Consider the following 17,316-nt stretch of genomic DNA (forward strand, 5'->3'; position numbering starts at 1 on the left):
TTGATAGCTGCTATGCATATATCTACACCTTTCACCCTTATCTCTTATAACTACTCTTCCTTTCACCTTTGTCTTGGCCAGTCTTTCCTTCCTTCATATTCCATGGCAGGAGAAAATGGTCATTCCCTTTTTGTCACATCCTCTCCTTCAGTTTTTTTCTTTTTTGTGTCATGTCTGTTGTGTACAGATGGATGCTCTTGTCCATTCCTTGTGGTTCCTCACTGTCCTTTTGTAACTGGGGCACCTTCTCTAATCTGAGCCTCTCTTCTTACCCCATTATGGATTGGATCAACCACTCATACATCTTGTATATGCTCCTCTGATAGCAGATGTTTGTATACTCTCTCAAGTCTCCTCTCTTCAGCTATGTCCCCATTTTCTTTGAGCTAGCATGTGTTTTACCCTACAATTATTCATCTCACATTTAACTATCTCTATCATCTGGTTACCTCATCTTCAGTAGAATACAGACTTCCACCAGTGACTGTTTTCTGCTTAACCCTGCACTCATAATGGGTGTAGTTATTTATTTGCTTATTCCTTCTTCTCAAGTATTCTACTTTGGGATCCTTCAATGTTGCTAGTGTTGCCTCACAGGATACACTTACCTCATGCTCCAGATTGGGTCAGGATAACAGAAAGTACTTGGATCATCTGCTCTGGTCCAGTCATTTCACACTATACAAATATAACTTTCCAGTCTGGTTCAGACTATATCCATTCCATGGAATGTCATGGAAAAGCCAGTACCAGAGTTGTGTTTTTTCTTGCTTCTTCAAGTAATGCTTGCTGGCCCATAAAATTAGGATTTCTTGTAAACCATTGTCCTGTCTCCAGTAGAAGACCTTATTGGATTAAAGAACTAATAGAAATCTGGCCACACTTTCTGGAATGTATTCAAGACACATCAAAACTTCCCAGTGGATTTGTGACACATATCTAAACTACTCTTTTTCCATTTATTTACTTCTGCAAGGATGTGACATCACCAATTATGCTTGTGGAGTTATTGATATTTCTTAATATTTAACTGTAATGTAATGCTCATTAGCCCTATTCCCACAACTGGCAATGGGCCTGTAAATTCTTATTGGGAAGTGGTGGTTTCATGAGTATTTTTATTTTGTGTCCACTGTAGTTCCCTTCTCCTGCAGATAGCATGGGCCCATAGTATCTGGTGGTTGAAGAGTTGTGTCTGGGTATTTTTCACATGTGCCCTTTTCCCACAGCTTGTACTGACCTGTAGATACTGATGGTTGAGGAGGTGAGCACACCTGGTGTAGTCTGAATGTGCCCCAACCTTACTACACTGTCCTTCCATTAACTTGTGTGCAAATTCTTGGACAGTCATGTACATATTCTGCCCAACCTAGTACTTTTAATACACACACATATCCCCCCACCACCAAACCTAGTAACACATTTAATATACACACATAACCCTACCAAAAACACACACACACACACACAACCATCTAAGACCTCAATCTTTTTGTTAAAGGGCTTTTAAATATGTAAAACAATAAAGAAAAGTGTATACACAGTATTTTTGCAACAGGTGATTGATAAGTGAGTAAATCTTTCATTGTCTCCAGACATTCAGCAGCTAATCAGCCTAACATTTAGCTTTTAGATATCCAATATCCCTTGACCTTGACTGTTGCACGTGTGCATGGGTTTGGGTGTTAAGCATTAGGCATTGTAGGTGATTTATTACTGTTTGCATTTTAACTTAAGTAACCTAAAATTATATTTGAAATTAAACACATTGTGGTAAAAATTAAGTGTTACAATTGAAAATATATTTCTAAAAGACACGCATTTAAAACTGTTTTTTTAAGAGCTAACACAAAGTACAAATTCTGGTTGTTTTCACTAAATAACTAGGTTGCACCATATTATGTATTGTATATTTTCAAATGAGCCTTTCTTTGATTGTAGAGAAATGTAGCAATTGGGATGAGACTTAAGTGCTTGGGGTTTTAACCCCTGTTGCTCATTTGATAAAATATTGGTTTCAGTCTGTCATTGGAGACATTTGTGCTTCAAAACCTTGAAAATTTATTTGCTCTTTTCATTAAACATCAAGTTAATTTACTGTGAGTTAATATACTGTTATAAATGTTGTATATTTGTTGCTTTTATAGGAATTTGGGAAGAATATTTAAACTTCTTTTCTCATAATTTTTAGAACACGTGATGAAAATCTGTTAAAAGATTGTGATGTTGTTGTTGATGTTGGTGGACTTTATGACCCTGAAGTTCATCGGTATGATCATCATCAAAGGTAAGCTTCTTGGCCCTACAGATGTCATTCAAGATGATTTAGATTATCTGTAGTTTCTGTAGTATGTTTTAGCAAACATACTTTACAGTTACAAATATTTGTAATATGTGTCATGCATAACCGGTTTAATGTGTCATGGAGACATTGTAAAAACAGCAAAAGAGCAAAGAGATAGAGTGTCACTATTCCTTCCACCTGCCAAATCTTCTACTCCAGAACAGTGCAGTTTTTCACATTAGTGCTGTAACAGATGTTTGGGTAACATTTTATGTGGTAATTCTACTAGCTATTCAACTTGTTGGATGTTAGTTTATATTAGACAGCTGAATAGTTGAAATTGTCATATCCTTTACCAACAACAACAATATAGTCTAAAATATGCTGCAGATACTAAAAAATCAAAAGTTATAAATCTATATTATAAAACATCTTGCATCTGTTTATCCACAACAGAATCCTTTCAACTTCTGTCCTCTTGTCAACATAAAACATTCAAAGATATGTCTCAAAGAGATTTTTAATTTCCTTACTTTACTCGTTTTCCCTTTTTTATGAGTTTGACAGATATTTCGGTTTGCCTTGTCTGATCAAAACATTTAGAGATTTGATGTAAACTTCAGAAGGATTCTGAAATCTCCTTACTTTGTCTATTTTCTCATTTTTAAGCATTTAGTAACCATTTCAATTTCACCTTTGTGATTGTCTTAATGGATTTTTTAATCTATTACTTGTTTTTGAGGAAAAAATACAACTTTGTAAGGAAACAAAAGTAACATTTAATTCTGAAGCAAGGATGCCATTTTTAAACCCTGTAAACCCATGTATGATATTGATTAACATTCAAAATTTAATTAAGCAACTTTACTATGAATATATTATAAGGAAATTATTATTGTTATCAAATACATTATAATTTAATGATTTATGCAAGTTTTATTTTCCTTTTTTTTATAAAGAAACATCTAAAACAATTAAAACTGCAGTTTTTGTTGTCACATGATCTGCTTACAGTTACAATTTAAATTTTAAGAGCTGGTAGAGAAAAGACTGTGATCTTGGAATGCAGATAGTTTCTACAGACAGTGAAGGTACACAATAAGGATGTTTTACATTAGTTTCTCAAGGTTTTTAGAAGACATTCTCCCCTTACTTAATCATTTTAAATGTTTTCTGAGTTGAAGTTGAGCCACGCCCATTTGCAAAGTCAAAGCTGTATTGCTATGTGACAGTTTGAAGTTTACTGGCATGCTTATAACCAAGAGAAATTTAATCTTTGTAATGTAATGGTGTGTGTGTGTATGGTTTAATTCTGAAATGGAATGAAATGAAGCTCTGTCCATTGTTTTCTCAAGGTGTACACAGTGCTCAGCAAGTGTTTCTATCCTTATGTGTATTAGTTTGATAGACATATTGCATTCAGGTTTTACATTTGTATTTTAATCAATTATGTATTATTTGTGTTTTAAAATTCATATTTTTTATACATTTAATTTGTTGTTTAAATTATGAAAATTTATAAACAAGATGATGTCATTGGCATGTGCAAGCATTAGTGAAGTCAGTCTGCACATGGGAGTCACCTAATAGTAATAATAATAATAGAGCTCTATGGGGACCAGTTGATATATCAGCATAAATGATAAAAAGCAAAGGATTTTTTATTATTAATGCACATTAGTGATATGTCAGAAAAACTATGTAGTAAGATTAGGTATTTTTGTTTTTCACTGTGTAAAACTACACTCATGAGTATGCTATATTAAGATTATCCATTATCTTATGGTGAAGGCGTACTACAGTGTTCTTTTTATCATCATGATTTTTTACTTCAGTATTGCTGTTTAGTACTTAAGTAGTTAGAGCTTGTGAGATAAAAATGGTAGTATGGTAGCTCTGCATTTAGTGTTAACATCTAGTTCCTTTTTTTTCCCCATAAATGTTTCCAGCTTCTAAGGAGTGACTAAACATTACTATACACACTGCTGGTTAATGCTTGTATGAACCATTATGCTAAGATATTATTAAAAAAAATTGTTGTTTTTAGTTTTCACTCCAATAAAAGATTAATTATCACTTTTAATACCATAAATGAATTTTGTGTCTTTTATCATAAAAGTTTAACAGGTTATAGTGTAATGATGGAAAGTACTGTATATCATATCATTTTTGTCTCTTTTTAGCTTCAATTACATTTAATTGTTAAATTGGCAGAAGGAATGCTCTTCTTGTCAAATCTGTTTCACTGCTTGGCTCTATTGCTATTTGAAAAATGCTACTTTAACACCAGGTCTGTTTGTCAGGGAGACATGTTTGGTGGGCTGATTTCCAAACTAAGCTTTCTGATATTTTCTTTATTTAACTTCTTAATAGAAATTTAACCTCCTTGTGATATTTACAATCTGAATTGCCTAACAACATAATCAAATTCATGCTAGTTTTCAGACTATTAGGGAATAAAACCATACCCATCATCCAGATTTTCACACAACACACAGTTGTGTCTGCATGTGTTGTATAGCACAAGATCTGGTTTTTTAGCTCTATAAAGCTATTTTATTTGCTGTTCTGTCAAAAGAGATAGCCATGGAAGCCTTAAGAAAGCTTCCTGCTGCTGTAAGGTGAGTAAGTGTGGTATCTACCTAAACTAGAACACTTTTATTTTATGCAAGAAAAACAACAGTCTGGCCATCCCCTTAAATTCCACATCTTCATAGCCAAGTACTGTTGAAATATGGGTTTATTTGGCAATAGTCCACACAGTCTCCCACATTTAAAGATTGGTTATTGTAAAGATGAAATATGGGTAGTTTAAACTTCTCTCTCTAGGATGCTTTGCTTGTTTGAATTCCTATCTGTAGTGTGTCATCTTTTAATAGACAATTGTAGAGTAGCCACATGTGTGATAACACTGAAGTTATTGAGGTTGTGTCTTTATTGGTCAATTTTAACATTCCAGCTCACTGATTATATATGAAGTTAATAATACTGTTGTCAGTGGTATGTTTGCTCACTGTCAGGATTGTGAAGCTGTCACTTTATTATATAAATTACTTTCAGTTTTTCCTCACTTTCCTGATATTCAGGTTCATGCTGATAATTTAGCTTTCCAGCTATATGGTGGAAATAGCATGCTGCACCCCCCTATGTTTTTGGCTTATTTCATCCTATCTTCCTGTTAGGCTACTTATCAATTTTATATCACCAATTCTTAGACTTCTCATTATCTATTTGGAGGATGACTCCCAAATTATGGGTTTCTCTTAGTTTTAAATAATGGTTTATTTGTTGCTAGAACATTATAGGTTGTGATGCTATACATTTGTTTATTTCAGGATCAGCACTCTCCAACATTTATAGGCCCTTGGGTGTCATTGGTCAACTAACATTCCACCTTTACAAATATTGTAGTTGTTTCTCACTGTCAAAGCTTCAACTCCTTGTGTTTTCCCTCTTTTCGTTCTTCATTTTTGAGCTCTGATGACTGACCAGCAATTTTCACAAGCAGTTCAGTAATTGAACTTGTTCCCTGTTTTTTCTGGGTTTTTGTTCCCACCTTTTCACTGTCCCCAAGACATGTGGACATTAGTAGCCAGTAATTGATTGTTCTTGCTTCAGCCTCTCTGTATCAGCATCCAAGTTCACTCGGGAGTCCTTCTTTCCATAAGATAGGTGTTTCTGTCTGGGTTGTCAGTATCATCTATCAATGTCTCCTACAGTTACTTTATATAATAATATCACTTCTGTTTTATCTATCTCTTTGGTTTGTCTCTCTGAAGTTGGTTAATCAATTTCAGGCCATTCTGGACTATATCATCCTTGGACTACATGGGTAAAGGGATTGCTACCCATTCCTGTCATGCCTCAAGTGAATTACTCGATATGATCTGCTTTTCAAAATAGGGTTTCATTGTCACCCATTGCACTGTCTGCAGTAATGATGTTTTTCCAGACTCTTCACCAGATTTTCACCATTCTTCTTCAAGTGGAGTATGGAAATCCTTGCCACTTTCCAGTTTTAAGCTGTTGGAGTGGTTGAGCATGGATATACCCTCCTGAACGAGTTCCACAAGCAACAGATTAGAACCATTCAGCTTGAAAGTAAGACAGTCATGTTCTACTGGTGTAGATGTGAAATAGGAGTTGAGTTGTTACCTTGCTGGTTGACATGACCTCCTGTTCACATCTACACAACCTCTGTAATCCACACGTCACATTCACAAATAACATGACTTCCTTAGAACATTTACACAACCACTGGAATTAAGCTGTCACATTCATAGGTGATGTGATCTCCTTATAACATTTACCCAACCATCAGAGTTGGGCCCTCATCTTATAATTTCCTCCTTTTCAAGATTTTATCTACTACTTGTAGTCTTCTTAAACCTTTTACACACTCACTGGAGTTGTACTGCTGCCTCCTGTTTAGTGTAACCTTCTAATACTATTTATACTAACACAGGAGCTGAGCCTTCATCTTGTGGGATGATGTTGCCTCTCAGTTCCTTTAAACAAATATTGAAACTGAGCTGTCACCTTATTGCATGATGTGGCCTCCTAATACACATTACGTACACACTGGAATTGAGCTGTCTCAATTGCAGAACACCCCTTTAGTTAGGAGCCCTCATCTTATCTTCATGTGGAAGTCTGTTCCCAATGTTAAGGTTTTGTATTCAAGTGAACCAATCATCACAAGTCTTCACACGTGTTTGGGTTGTTTATCTTCCTCCTCCAATTGTTCTGTCTGTGTCTTGGGTCACAGTGGTGGTGGGTGAGATTGTGCCAGTTATATTCTTGACCATCCCTCATTCTCTCCCTCACCCTTTTTTAAGAGATGTTATTACCTTTGACATCCTTCCAATACCAGATGACAGTTCCCAGATCGATAGATCCTTGTGACATACCCAGAAATCAATGTGGGTTTTAATCCCCAATTCTTGGATTTGAGGTGAAGACATTATGATCCTAATCCTACCCTTGTGTTGATGTTGATATCCTATGAGGAGGTTTTGAATGTAGTTGACTTACTGAGTACAGTCTTCCTCACCCTAGCTGTTCTACACCTCACAATTTTGCACCCTTGTGTATTGCACACACTACACACAGCAAAGAGTATACTTAGCTTAGAAATGGTGTGGTTTCCTTCTTCACATCTGTTTCTTTCACCGTCAAGGTTATCCTTTGGATGCTTTCAGGTTACTTCTGTCATTCCTTCACTTGCCCATCCTCCTTTTTAATGTGAAGTTATAGTTTATCTTGGAAGAGGAGAAAGAAACTATATCAAGTTATAATTTTCCTATAGTGAAAATGTATTTCAAATAGATACTTTCCACCCTTCCTTCCCATTTTTCCAGTGCTGACACTTTCTGATAAACTTCAGAGTAAAGGTTTGGTAGAGGAGTGTAGAGGGAGCCATGTGCATCACCTGAGCTTATCATGCTCTTGTTTAAAAGGTGAAACATGATGAGTGACATGAGAGACATTGAAATCTTCCAATTCCAACAGGGGTGATGGAAGGCTTGTGGCATATGCAAACAAAAACTTAACATATAGAGGGCAGCACTAAATGAAAATAGCTGATCTTATGACTGGAGGTAAGTACTTGTTGGAAATACATTTTCAGTAGGGGAAAAATTGTAACATTAGACATATCAGGAAAGATAAGAATATTGATAAAATTATTTCATATCTTTAAAAATGTATTACTGGCAGTTTTAAATATGGCTACAGTATAAATATTATTGACGTAGAGTTATATTATCCTTTGTTAAACTAGCTCTTGCCTAAATTTTGTACTCTTTTCTATTCACTCATATGTCATACAGTTTCCAGTGTTTTGTGAAGCTAATGAAACTTTAAACAAATGTGTGAATTGTTTTACAGCTGAATTTATTCATTGTTCTGCAAAGAACTTGATATTCAGTGTCTGATCAAAAAACTACCCATTAAGATTTCCACAAATTTACAACCATATTTAATAAAAGTTTGAAAGTATATAACACCCCACTTACCATATTATAAAAAAAAACAATTCAAATACTTAGTTTTTTGTGGAAGAGAAATAATTTTAACCATTGGATAGATTTTATCTTCTAAAGATAAGTTATTACCTTCAATAATAACTTTGTATTACTAGTCTGTTTAGATTACATCAATCATAGCTGAGTGAAGGGTGTGCTGGTTTTTAAAACAAGAGACACATAGTTGTAAAAATGTGTCTTGATTTCCATATTAATTTTAAAATTTCTTTCAGCTTTGGTTTGTAAACATTGTACACACTTCTCAAACCAGAAACCACTTTATTTCTGTTACAAAAGTAGGTTTATTGCTTGGTTATGTATAGAGATATATAAATGACTTTTTTTCTGTTAATTTCTTTTCACTAGAAAGGAATTTATTTAATTCATTTTTTTTAGTTGTGATTGAGTCTTGAACTCAAGATGAATTAGTGAAAGGTATCTGTATCATGAAAAATACATTTATTACCACATACTTTAAACAACTGTAAATTAATATTTTTATATTTAAACTCATTTTTAACTGTGCACACAAATACAATGTGATGTGCCAGTCATTTATAGAATTTAGTAGTTATGCAAGAACTTGTACCAGAAGTACTTACCAGATCAAGCTAACTGAACAGGTGTACTTTATACATGAAGTATGAAAATCAACAGCGAGTCAGGAGAGCTTTAGTACTCTTACAAAAAGTTTCATTAATATGACATTTGGAAATATTTAAAGAATAAAAAAAAGTCATATTTTTAAAAATTGTTAATTTCAAATGTTGTTTCTATCATTATAGCACAATTGAAAACTTCTCAGAAATAATATTTATATTTGATTATGAAAGAAATCAGTTCATATTTAGCAATGAAACATTATACTAAGTTTGATGCATTTTTGTAACAAGATTTATTATTTGTCAAAAAAATTGCTTTTACAGTAATGTTTTATAGGTCTTTAAGATGTGTAGTAATAGCTCATGTACTTCTACAGAAATTTCAGTGAAAGCATGCACAGTCTGAACCCCAAGAATCCATGGACAACAAAGCTAAGTAGTGCAGGACTTGTATACTTTCACTTTGGTCACAGGGTTATTGCCCAGTTTCTTGGAACCAGCAACCAAGATGGAAAAACCATAAAGATTTATGACAAAGTGTATGAGAACTTCATGGAAGAAATAGATGCTATTGATAATGGAATATCAACCCATGATGAACCACCAAGGTTATTCAGTTGCTACTTTTGTTTATAGTATTTCTGTACATTGATTTTTATTAGTTGGTGTTAAACTTAGGGATTTAAATTAGTTGAAAAAATATGCTGTATAAATTGATTTTTAGGTCATATCATTAGAAATAGGGAATATACCAGTAGTATATACATATACTCTTCAAAAAAAGAAACTCAAAAGGCAAAATATGAGACACATTGTTAACAAGTTTATTCTGGGTAGTTCTGTATGACGTGTGAAACTTTGCACATTCACTGCTGAACATCCAAAGTCTGCAAAGGCGAAGTCCACGCTCACTAGGTGAAGTTTAACGTCAATAACGAGTATGCCCCCCGTGAGCATCAAGAACTGCTTGGCATCTCCTGCCCATGGAAGCGATGAGATGACAAATCACATCCTGTGGAATGACTGTCCACTCAGCCTGCAAAGCTGCTGCAAGCTGAGGTAGAGTCTGCGGTTGAGGTTGTCGCCGTAGCAGACGTCGGTCCAACTCGTCTCAAAGATGTTCGATGGGGTTTAAATCTGGTGATCTGGAGGGCCAGGGAAGAACGTTGATATTGTGGTGTCTCAAGAAGACAGTGGTGAGTCGGGCTGTGTGAGGACGGGCATTATCATGTTGAAAAACGTCGTTGACGTTCACCATGATGGGTTGCACATGGGGCCTAAGAATCTCGTAGACAGTTGCGTACGGTCTAATCGGAAATCCTACGCAGCCCTGGTATGGTTGAGGCAGTAGACGTTACAGTGGTGGTCCTATCTCGAAGGTGACGTAACCGGATGTTGCGATCTTGTGAGGACGTGGTCACACGAGGTCTGCCAGATTATGGACGGTCACGAGTTGATGCATGTTGTTGGTGACAATTCCATAGCCTTGTGATGGTGCTTGGGTGGACATTCACAGCTCTGGCAACATCTGATCGAGATTCGCCTGCTTCCAAGCGACCAATGGCGTTGTTGCGTTGTGCTTCAGTCAGTCTTGGCGTAACTGTATTGCGTGTCAGTGGCTTAACACTGAGCTATGGAAACCGAGAACCTGTCACTTTTATAGGGATTTTGCACATGTTGCACTTGCAGAACATGCAGATCTCTCAAACAAATGTATTGGACACGCATGCGTTTTGGCGAAAAGTCCGATGTTTTCTTCTGTTTTCAAAATGCACGACTTTTATTGTCATTTTGGTCTGACAATCAGTGCCTTAACACGTGTAACATCACATACTCTGAGCTTGTAACGTTATTACCTATATTTTTCTTTAAAATAACAAAAATATCCCTTTTGCGTTTCTTGTTTTGAAGAGTATATATTACAGTTATATTTTGAATAGTGCCTCATTTTATTTAATGCTTAAGACCTATAATTTCATAGTGCTTGTAAACAAAGATGAGAATTTACTTCCATACAAGTTTATTTTGGGTAATGTTTTAAACTTCAGAACAAGGACTGAAGGGCTTTTTTAGATGGGTAGGATGTGACATATTATGTTTATTGAAGTGTTATTTATATGAGCAAATGTCTTGACAAAAACTAGTACAGTGTGAACTATCAGGTCATCCTATAAGTAAAATTTAATACAAAAGGTGCATTATCATTTCTGTCTTTGTAGAAGGCTTTAATGACTAAAATATGTAGTAGGACAAGTATAAAAATGTTCAGACAAGTAAAGGAAACTAACTCAACTCCACTTTTTCAGATCATTACTTAAATAAACCCTTATGAAGATGGATGTGTCTGAGGAGCACATTAGGCACATAATACTTTATGAGTTGAGAAAAGGCTATAGTGCAGCAGAAACTACACGAAACATTCAAGGTGTTTATAGTGTGGAGTCTCTCAATGAAATAAAATGTAAAAGGTGATTTCAGAAATTCAGATAAGGTGATTACAGCTTAAGTGATGTGCCACATTCAGGTTGTCCTGTTAAGTTTAATGATGACTTACTGCTGGTTGCACTTGATGAAAATTTGCTGTAACAGTTGAAGAACTAGCACAGAAGCTTAATTCAACCCATTTAACAGTTCACCATCATCTGCAACAGCTTGGGAAGGTGTCAAAACTTGGAAAATGGGTCCCCCATGATTTGACAGAAGCCAACCTAAGAGCAACTCTCATGAACGTAATTCACATTTTATGGAAAGGTTAGTGACTGGAGATGAAAGATGGAAATTTTGTAAAAATTTTAAGCACTGCAGACAATGGCTTAGTGCAAGTGTGAACTGTCTAAAGCACTGCCAAAAATGGACCTCCACCTTAGAACAGTCTTGTTAAGCATTTGGTGAGATATTGTTGGTGTGATCCACTTTGAGTTGTTGCCACTCAATGTAACAATTACATCAGACTTCTATTTCAACAGTTAGAGCGTTTGAATGTTGCACTGAAAGAAAAGAGGCCTGCTTTGATCAATTGTAAAGGTGTTGTATTACACCAGGATAATGCATGGCCCCATACAGTAAGGATCACATCTACAAAGATTGAAGAGCAAGACTGGGAAAACTTCCACATCCTTCTTATTCTCCAGACCTTGCCCTATCGGATTATCATCTATTTTGAAGTTTGCAGAACCATCTTGAAGAAAACAGCTTAGAACACACGAAGATGTCAAAACTACTTTCTCTACATTCTTTTCCTCCAAACCCCAAGAATTTTATAGAAGTGGCATTCATAAACTTGTGAATTATTAACAGGAAGTAATCAGTAATAATGAAACATATATTATTGATTAAATGGCATTAAAAGCATTTGAAATCCTTTCTCTTCTTCTGAACCTAAAATCAGACATTACTTAAGGGATGACCTGATAAATTAAGCTGATAGAGTGAAATTTTTCATCAGTTCTTTTTATGGAAGGATTTTATTACTACAGGGTGTTCAGAAAGTCACTGTGCACTTGTACATTTATTAACAGACATGTTTCAATATAGAATACAGAAGGTAAATATGAATGACAGTTATAAACAATGTTGAAAGTGACCCCCATTGGCATCAATACAGGCTTGGATTTTTCTTATTTTGTTTCGAAACACCATTATCAGTTGCTGGCTTGAAACAGACGGAATGAATGCTGTTATCACTGCTTTCAAAACTGCACAGTGACTTTTCTAACACCCTGTATATTATTTATTTATTTTAGCACCATATGTTATTATTTTTATGAATTTATGGGCTTATTACTTAGAAGCAATGATAATTATAGTCTTCATGACCCCATATGAATCAAGTAACCACAGTGACAATGCAAAAAGACTGCATTTGTAGTTATTAATAAGAATTTCTAAGTGAAAATGGTACCTTGAATATCAGAGATCCCAACTATTTCAAATCACTGAGCATAATGATTGTAGACAGAGCCCTTTCACAGTTTTAATTCTTTTAGATTTGCCAGAAACAAGACAATCTGGTGAACGAGGCCACTCTTTTTCCATCTTGTGAACGATCGCATTGGTGTTTCTATGCCGCTTAGAAAATGAGAAATGCCCATCTACGCGAGCACTGCTTGGCTGACAAGCACTGATGACGTAACTATGGATTCCTCCACATACCCAGTATGGAGAAGCACTGCACTCAAAGTATTGGTAGACGTTGGAGATACAAATATTTTTTATTATTTCAATCATGATTATCTCAAGTAGCCATTTGGACTATGTCTTTTATTTATTATCAAAATTTATTTGTATCTCACTAGAAATTTTATTTTCACCCTTTGAAACCCTGGGGGAACAATCTATCACTTTATTGTATAGGCCTATATAATATATAATAATTTGGGAGTTGCAACAAGTCGTAATATTTGTCTGTATGAGCGTATAGTCGTAATGTATACACCAAAATCGTAATGATTACGCTCAAATCATAATGGTTGGCATCTCTGTAGTTGTTGTAAGGGGGTTTTGAGCATGAAAGGTGTTGCATATTGTTACTGGTCATAAGAAATATTCATCTAGAAGTTAAATTGTGGTGTTTATTATGTCATCTTATTACTTGCAATGAGTAATGTTAAAATATGCATTTGTATAACTCCATCTACACATAATCTGTAACACTTGAATCTTGTTTTCCTTTAGATATCACATTAGTACTCACTTGAGCTCTCGTGTCAGTTATCTGAACCCATCATGGAATAGTCCTACCCAGGACACAGAAGTGAGTAATGTGAACGTCCATAATGGGAGTTTAAGCTGTGTAATCATCAGGAACATAGGATAAAATAATGAAAATATTAAAGACGTAGATTTAAATCATTTGTAATTCAGGGATGTACATTTAAGTAACTCATACATCAAATGTGGATATTTATGATCAGTGAAGAACATGTGTATAGGTTTAAATATATTAAATATCAATAAGGTAGGTTTGTGTAAACATGAAGGATGTAAGTTCAAGAACGAAAGATATTAATTCAGATTTAAGTAAGTAATTTACGCGTCAAGGTGGTTTGTAAGAGAAATTTTAACATTGAGGACATGTTTCAAGTAAGGTTATTATCAGTCAAAGTTTTATCACTGAGTACTGTTTACTTGTAAATAATGTATTAGCAAATGTGTAAATTCTTAGGATGTATATATGACATATGAAAAACTGTCTGGTGGTAATTTAGAATAAGAAATTTTATTTTTAAAACATTTTCAGCACATTTCCCAGAGAAATATACTTCAGTTTTAAATAGGAAACAAGTAGTTTCATTTAATTTCAATGTAAGCCAATGAATTCACATTATTATGTCCACTTATGTCAATATTCACCGATAAATAGAAGATGGATATAGTTAATATGTATATATATATATTGTCCTTAACAGTAGTCAAATATTTCTATGTGTGTTTTTGAAAATTACATTTTATGATATGTGACCTTCATTTTTAAAAGCAGTACACAAGTTAGAATATTTGTTTTTTTTATCAGGGTATAAATGTTATTAAGACTTATTAAAATAGAGTTTAATTATTGCTAAGTCAAAACTTTTAAAAATAATTTGATATGAGTAAACCAGTAGAGTAGTGCAAATTTTAAAGTGCCAAAATTTATCAGACGTGTGGTGTTTCCATTGAGGTGTAAATATCTAATATTCATAGCCCAAGTCCCATTTTTATGAAAAATAAAATTACTTACACTGATAATAAATTGAATGCACATGTACTACTATGAGAAAACATGCAGTTTAACTTCCTTTAAATTGAGCAGTAGGGAAAAAAGAAAAAACTGGATACTTTATAAATAATACTTTGTCTTCTTCTATTTCAGTTTCAATAACAATATTCTTCAAACAGTAATAACACATTTAACATTTATACTCTGCACAACACAAATAACTAAAAAGAAAGAAAACTTTGTAGTATCTAATGTGAATAAAATACTTTAAAAATGTATATCTTTTAAACACATCATCATTAAATGTATTTGACTAGGTGTTTCAATACTGTATTAGTGCATCCTATAACAAATTGACATATGACAAAAACATTTCACCCTGTTAATGCTCTGACACCTTCACTCAAGAGCCAGAGCAGTCACATGGTGGGTGATGCCAGCTCCTGAGGGAGAGAAGTGTGGCTGTGTTTGTTTGTGTGACGAGAAGTCTGAGAGAGCTCTACTAATGGACACAGAAGATCACACAAACAGCCAGAGTGTTCTCTAACACTAAGTGTTTGGTTATGAAAGGCACTTAATTTTAGGTGTAAACTGAATAACTTTGTTTTAAATTTTTGGATCCAATTGCAGTTTCTGTTACCAGAGTGTTACTGTGGCAGCAGTACACTGCCCCTGGAGAAAACTATTTATTACATATTACTTCAATGGAATAATTAATATGTATTAACCCCTTTGCAATGGGTCACAGGTCGTGTTATTGCATTTGTTGACTTGCATCCCAAATGTTATTGAACTACTATTTTATGAATGTATGTCAATAAGTTTGAATCAAACTGTAGACTATAATTCAAATTTTAATATTATATATGAGTTGATTTCTTAATTTAAAAGTAAATGTTAAAAGAACATATTTAAATATAGATTTTGGTGAGTCATATGGTATGCTGAATGCAGCAATGTTTAAAATCATTTGTGATGTCAAAATATTAAGTCTGTAGTTTCATATAATTTAGGAACTCAAATTACCAGTAAGTGAAGCTATAATATAAGATAAGAATCTTATTTCATCTTATTTTGCTGAAATATGGCTTATGTACTCAACCAAAAGCAGTGGCCCCATTCATCTCTTTCGTTTTTGGAAATGATCCATTATATCCACTTACTTCAATATATGACGTAAGTAACCAATCAACAGCTTAGAATGTCCCAAGAGTGGTTTTCTCAGCCATTTGAACAGGCTACCACGTTCTTTTGATCCAAGATTTCAATGATGTAGGTTATATCTTTAGTCTTCTTGAAGTTTCACATTTTTTAAAATCTAAATACATCTCAGTTACTAAGCTTAATAAATTATAGTGGAATATATGGTATCAGTGTAGTTATTTATGTTTTTTTTTGGTTATTAAACTGTATATATGAAACCTAAAAACACTTTTGTTTGATATCTTTCACATAAGAAATTTTAGAAGGCTAAGCAACCTGTGTCCAGGAGCAACCAAGTTCAAAAGTCATAGCGAGAAGAGATAATTCCTTGCTTTACTCAATTTATTGTTCTATATTTTAAGAAAAATAAGTTTGATAATTTATTTCTAAATAGTAATCTATATACATCTGTATATAATGTATAATAATGTTGATATGTGATTGTATATTACAAAATACTACTACACTGAAACAGAGAAGAGTGAAGGTCAGTTTTATGTTACTGGATATGTAATGTGAGTGCACATACACCACATCAATGCAAGTTTTGTTAGCTAAGCATGTTAGCTAAGGTCAGTATAGCAAAAATTAAAAATGTATATGTAAATATAGTGTTATGAGATTTACACTATTTTGACTAAACATTTGTATTTTCATATAATATATAGTCATTCTAGCATGAAAAACATATTTTATATTTATTTCCTAATTTTTTATTATACTTATGAGGTTGGTCAAGTGATAGACCCCACTTACTTAGAGTATAGAAAATAGCATAAAATATAAGGTTTTGCTGAAAACAAACATTTAAATGTATTTTGGAGGTTTTAGAGATTATGCAAATAATATTTACTATAAGTTCACCAAATTTTGTGAAGATGCACATGTTGTATCAAAAGTTGTAGTGCATGAACTTGTGTATATTATACTGAGCTTTTAGTGAAAGGGTTAAAAGAAAAAAACGTTAATGACTTACAAACATATGATTAAAATTTTAGAAATGTAAATAAAATGATTTTGGCTTGTAGTTAACCAAAGAACTTAATGTTGTTGACATTAAAAACGACAGGTTGAATTTTTATCATGAGAGTATGAAATAAGATTTATGTAATAACAGGTGTATATATATATATATATATATATCTGTTATCTGGAATTGTATTTTTGAAGCACTTAATAAATACATTTTATTGCCAATGGAAAATTTCATTGTAAATTTTGATATTTAAGATTTTCTCGTATATTGTCTGTAAAAATTATATTGGAGAAACTTAATGATGTAGTTGAAATTGCAGTTGAGTGACATTCCAGAAACCTTTAGTTAAATTTATTTGCTGTTATTAAGAATTTCCACCCAATTTGTTAAAATACAGAAAAGGTGACTTTAGTATACATGTGAGTTTTATTAAATGCTTTATTATATACATAATTAAATTTATAAAAGATCTAAAACTCAGAATAAAAAATTAGTCCTAATCCTGTTGTTTTTCACCTAAGATCATT

General features: G+C 33.6%; 1 protein-coding gene across 4 annotated transcripts in view; it reads left to right on the plus strand.

Moving 5' to 3' along the window:
• The window catches only part of LOC143249350 (MYG1 exonuclease), a 42,020-nt gene that overhangs the window by 15,423 nt on the left and 9,281 nt on the right, over window positions 1-17,316 (plus strand). For all 4 annotated transcript variants that reach the window (XM_076499051.1, XM_076499052.1, XM_076499053.1 and 1 more), the window contains 3 exons: window positions 2,192-2,287; window positions 9,290-9,520; window positions 13,587-13,665. In XM_076499051.1, the coding sequence (XP_076355166.1) occupies window positions 2,192-2,287; window positions 9,290-9,520; window positions 13,587-13,665 (406 nt within the window). The remainder of the gene's footprint in view (window positions 1-2,191; window positions 2,288-9,289; window positions 9,521-13,586; window positions 13,666-17,316) is intronic.

This window comes from Tachypleus tridentatus, chromosome 4, assembly GCF_004210375.1.
Source record: "Tachypleus tridentatus isolate NWPU-2018 chromosome 4, ASM421037v1, whole genome shotgun sequence".
Classification (NCBI taxonomy): domain Eukaryota; kingdom Metazoa; phylum Arthropoda; class Merostomata; order Xiphosura; family Limulidae; genus Tachypleus; species Tachypleus tridentatus.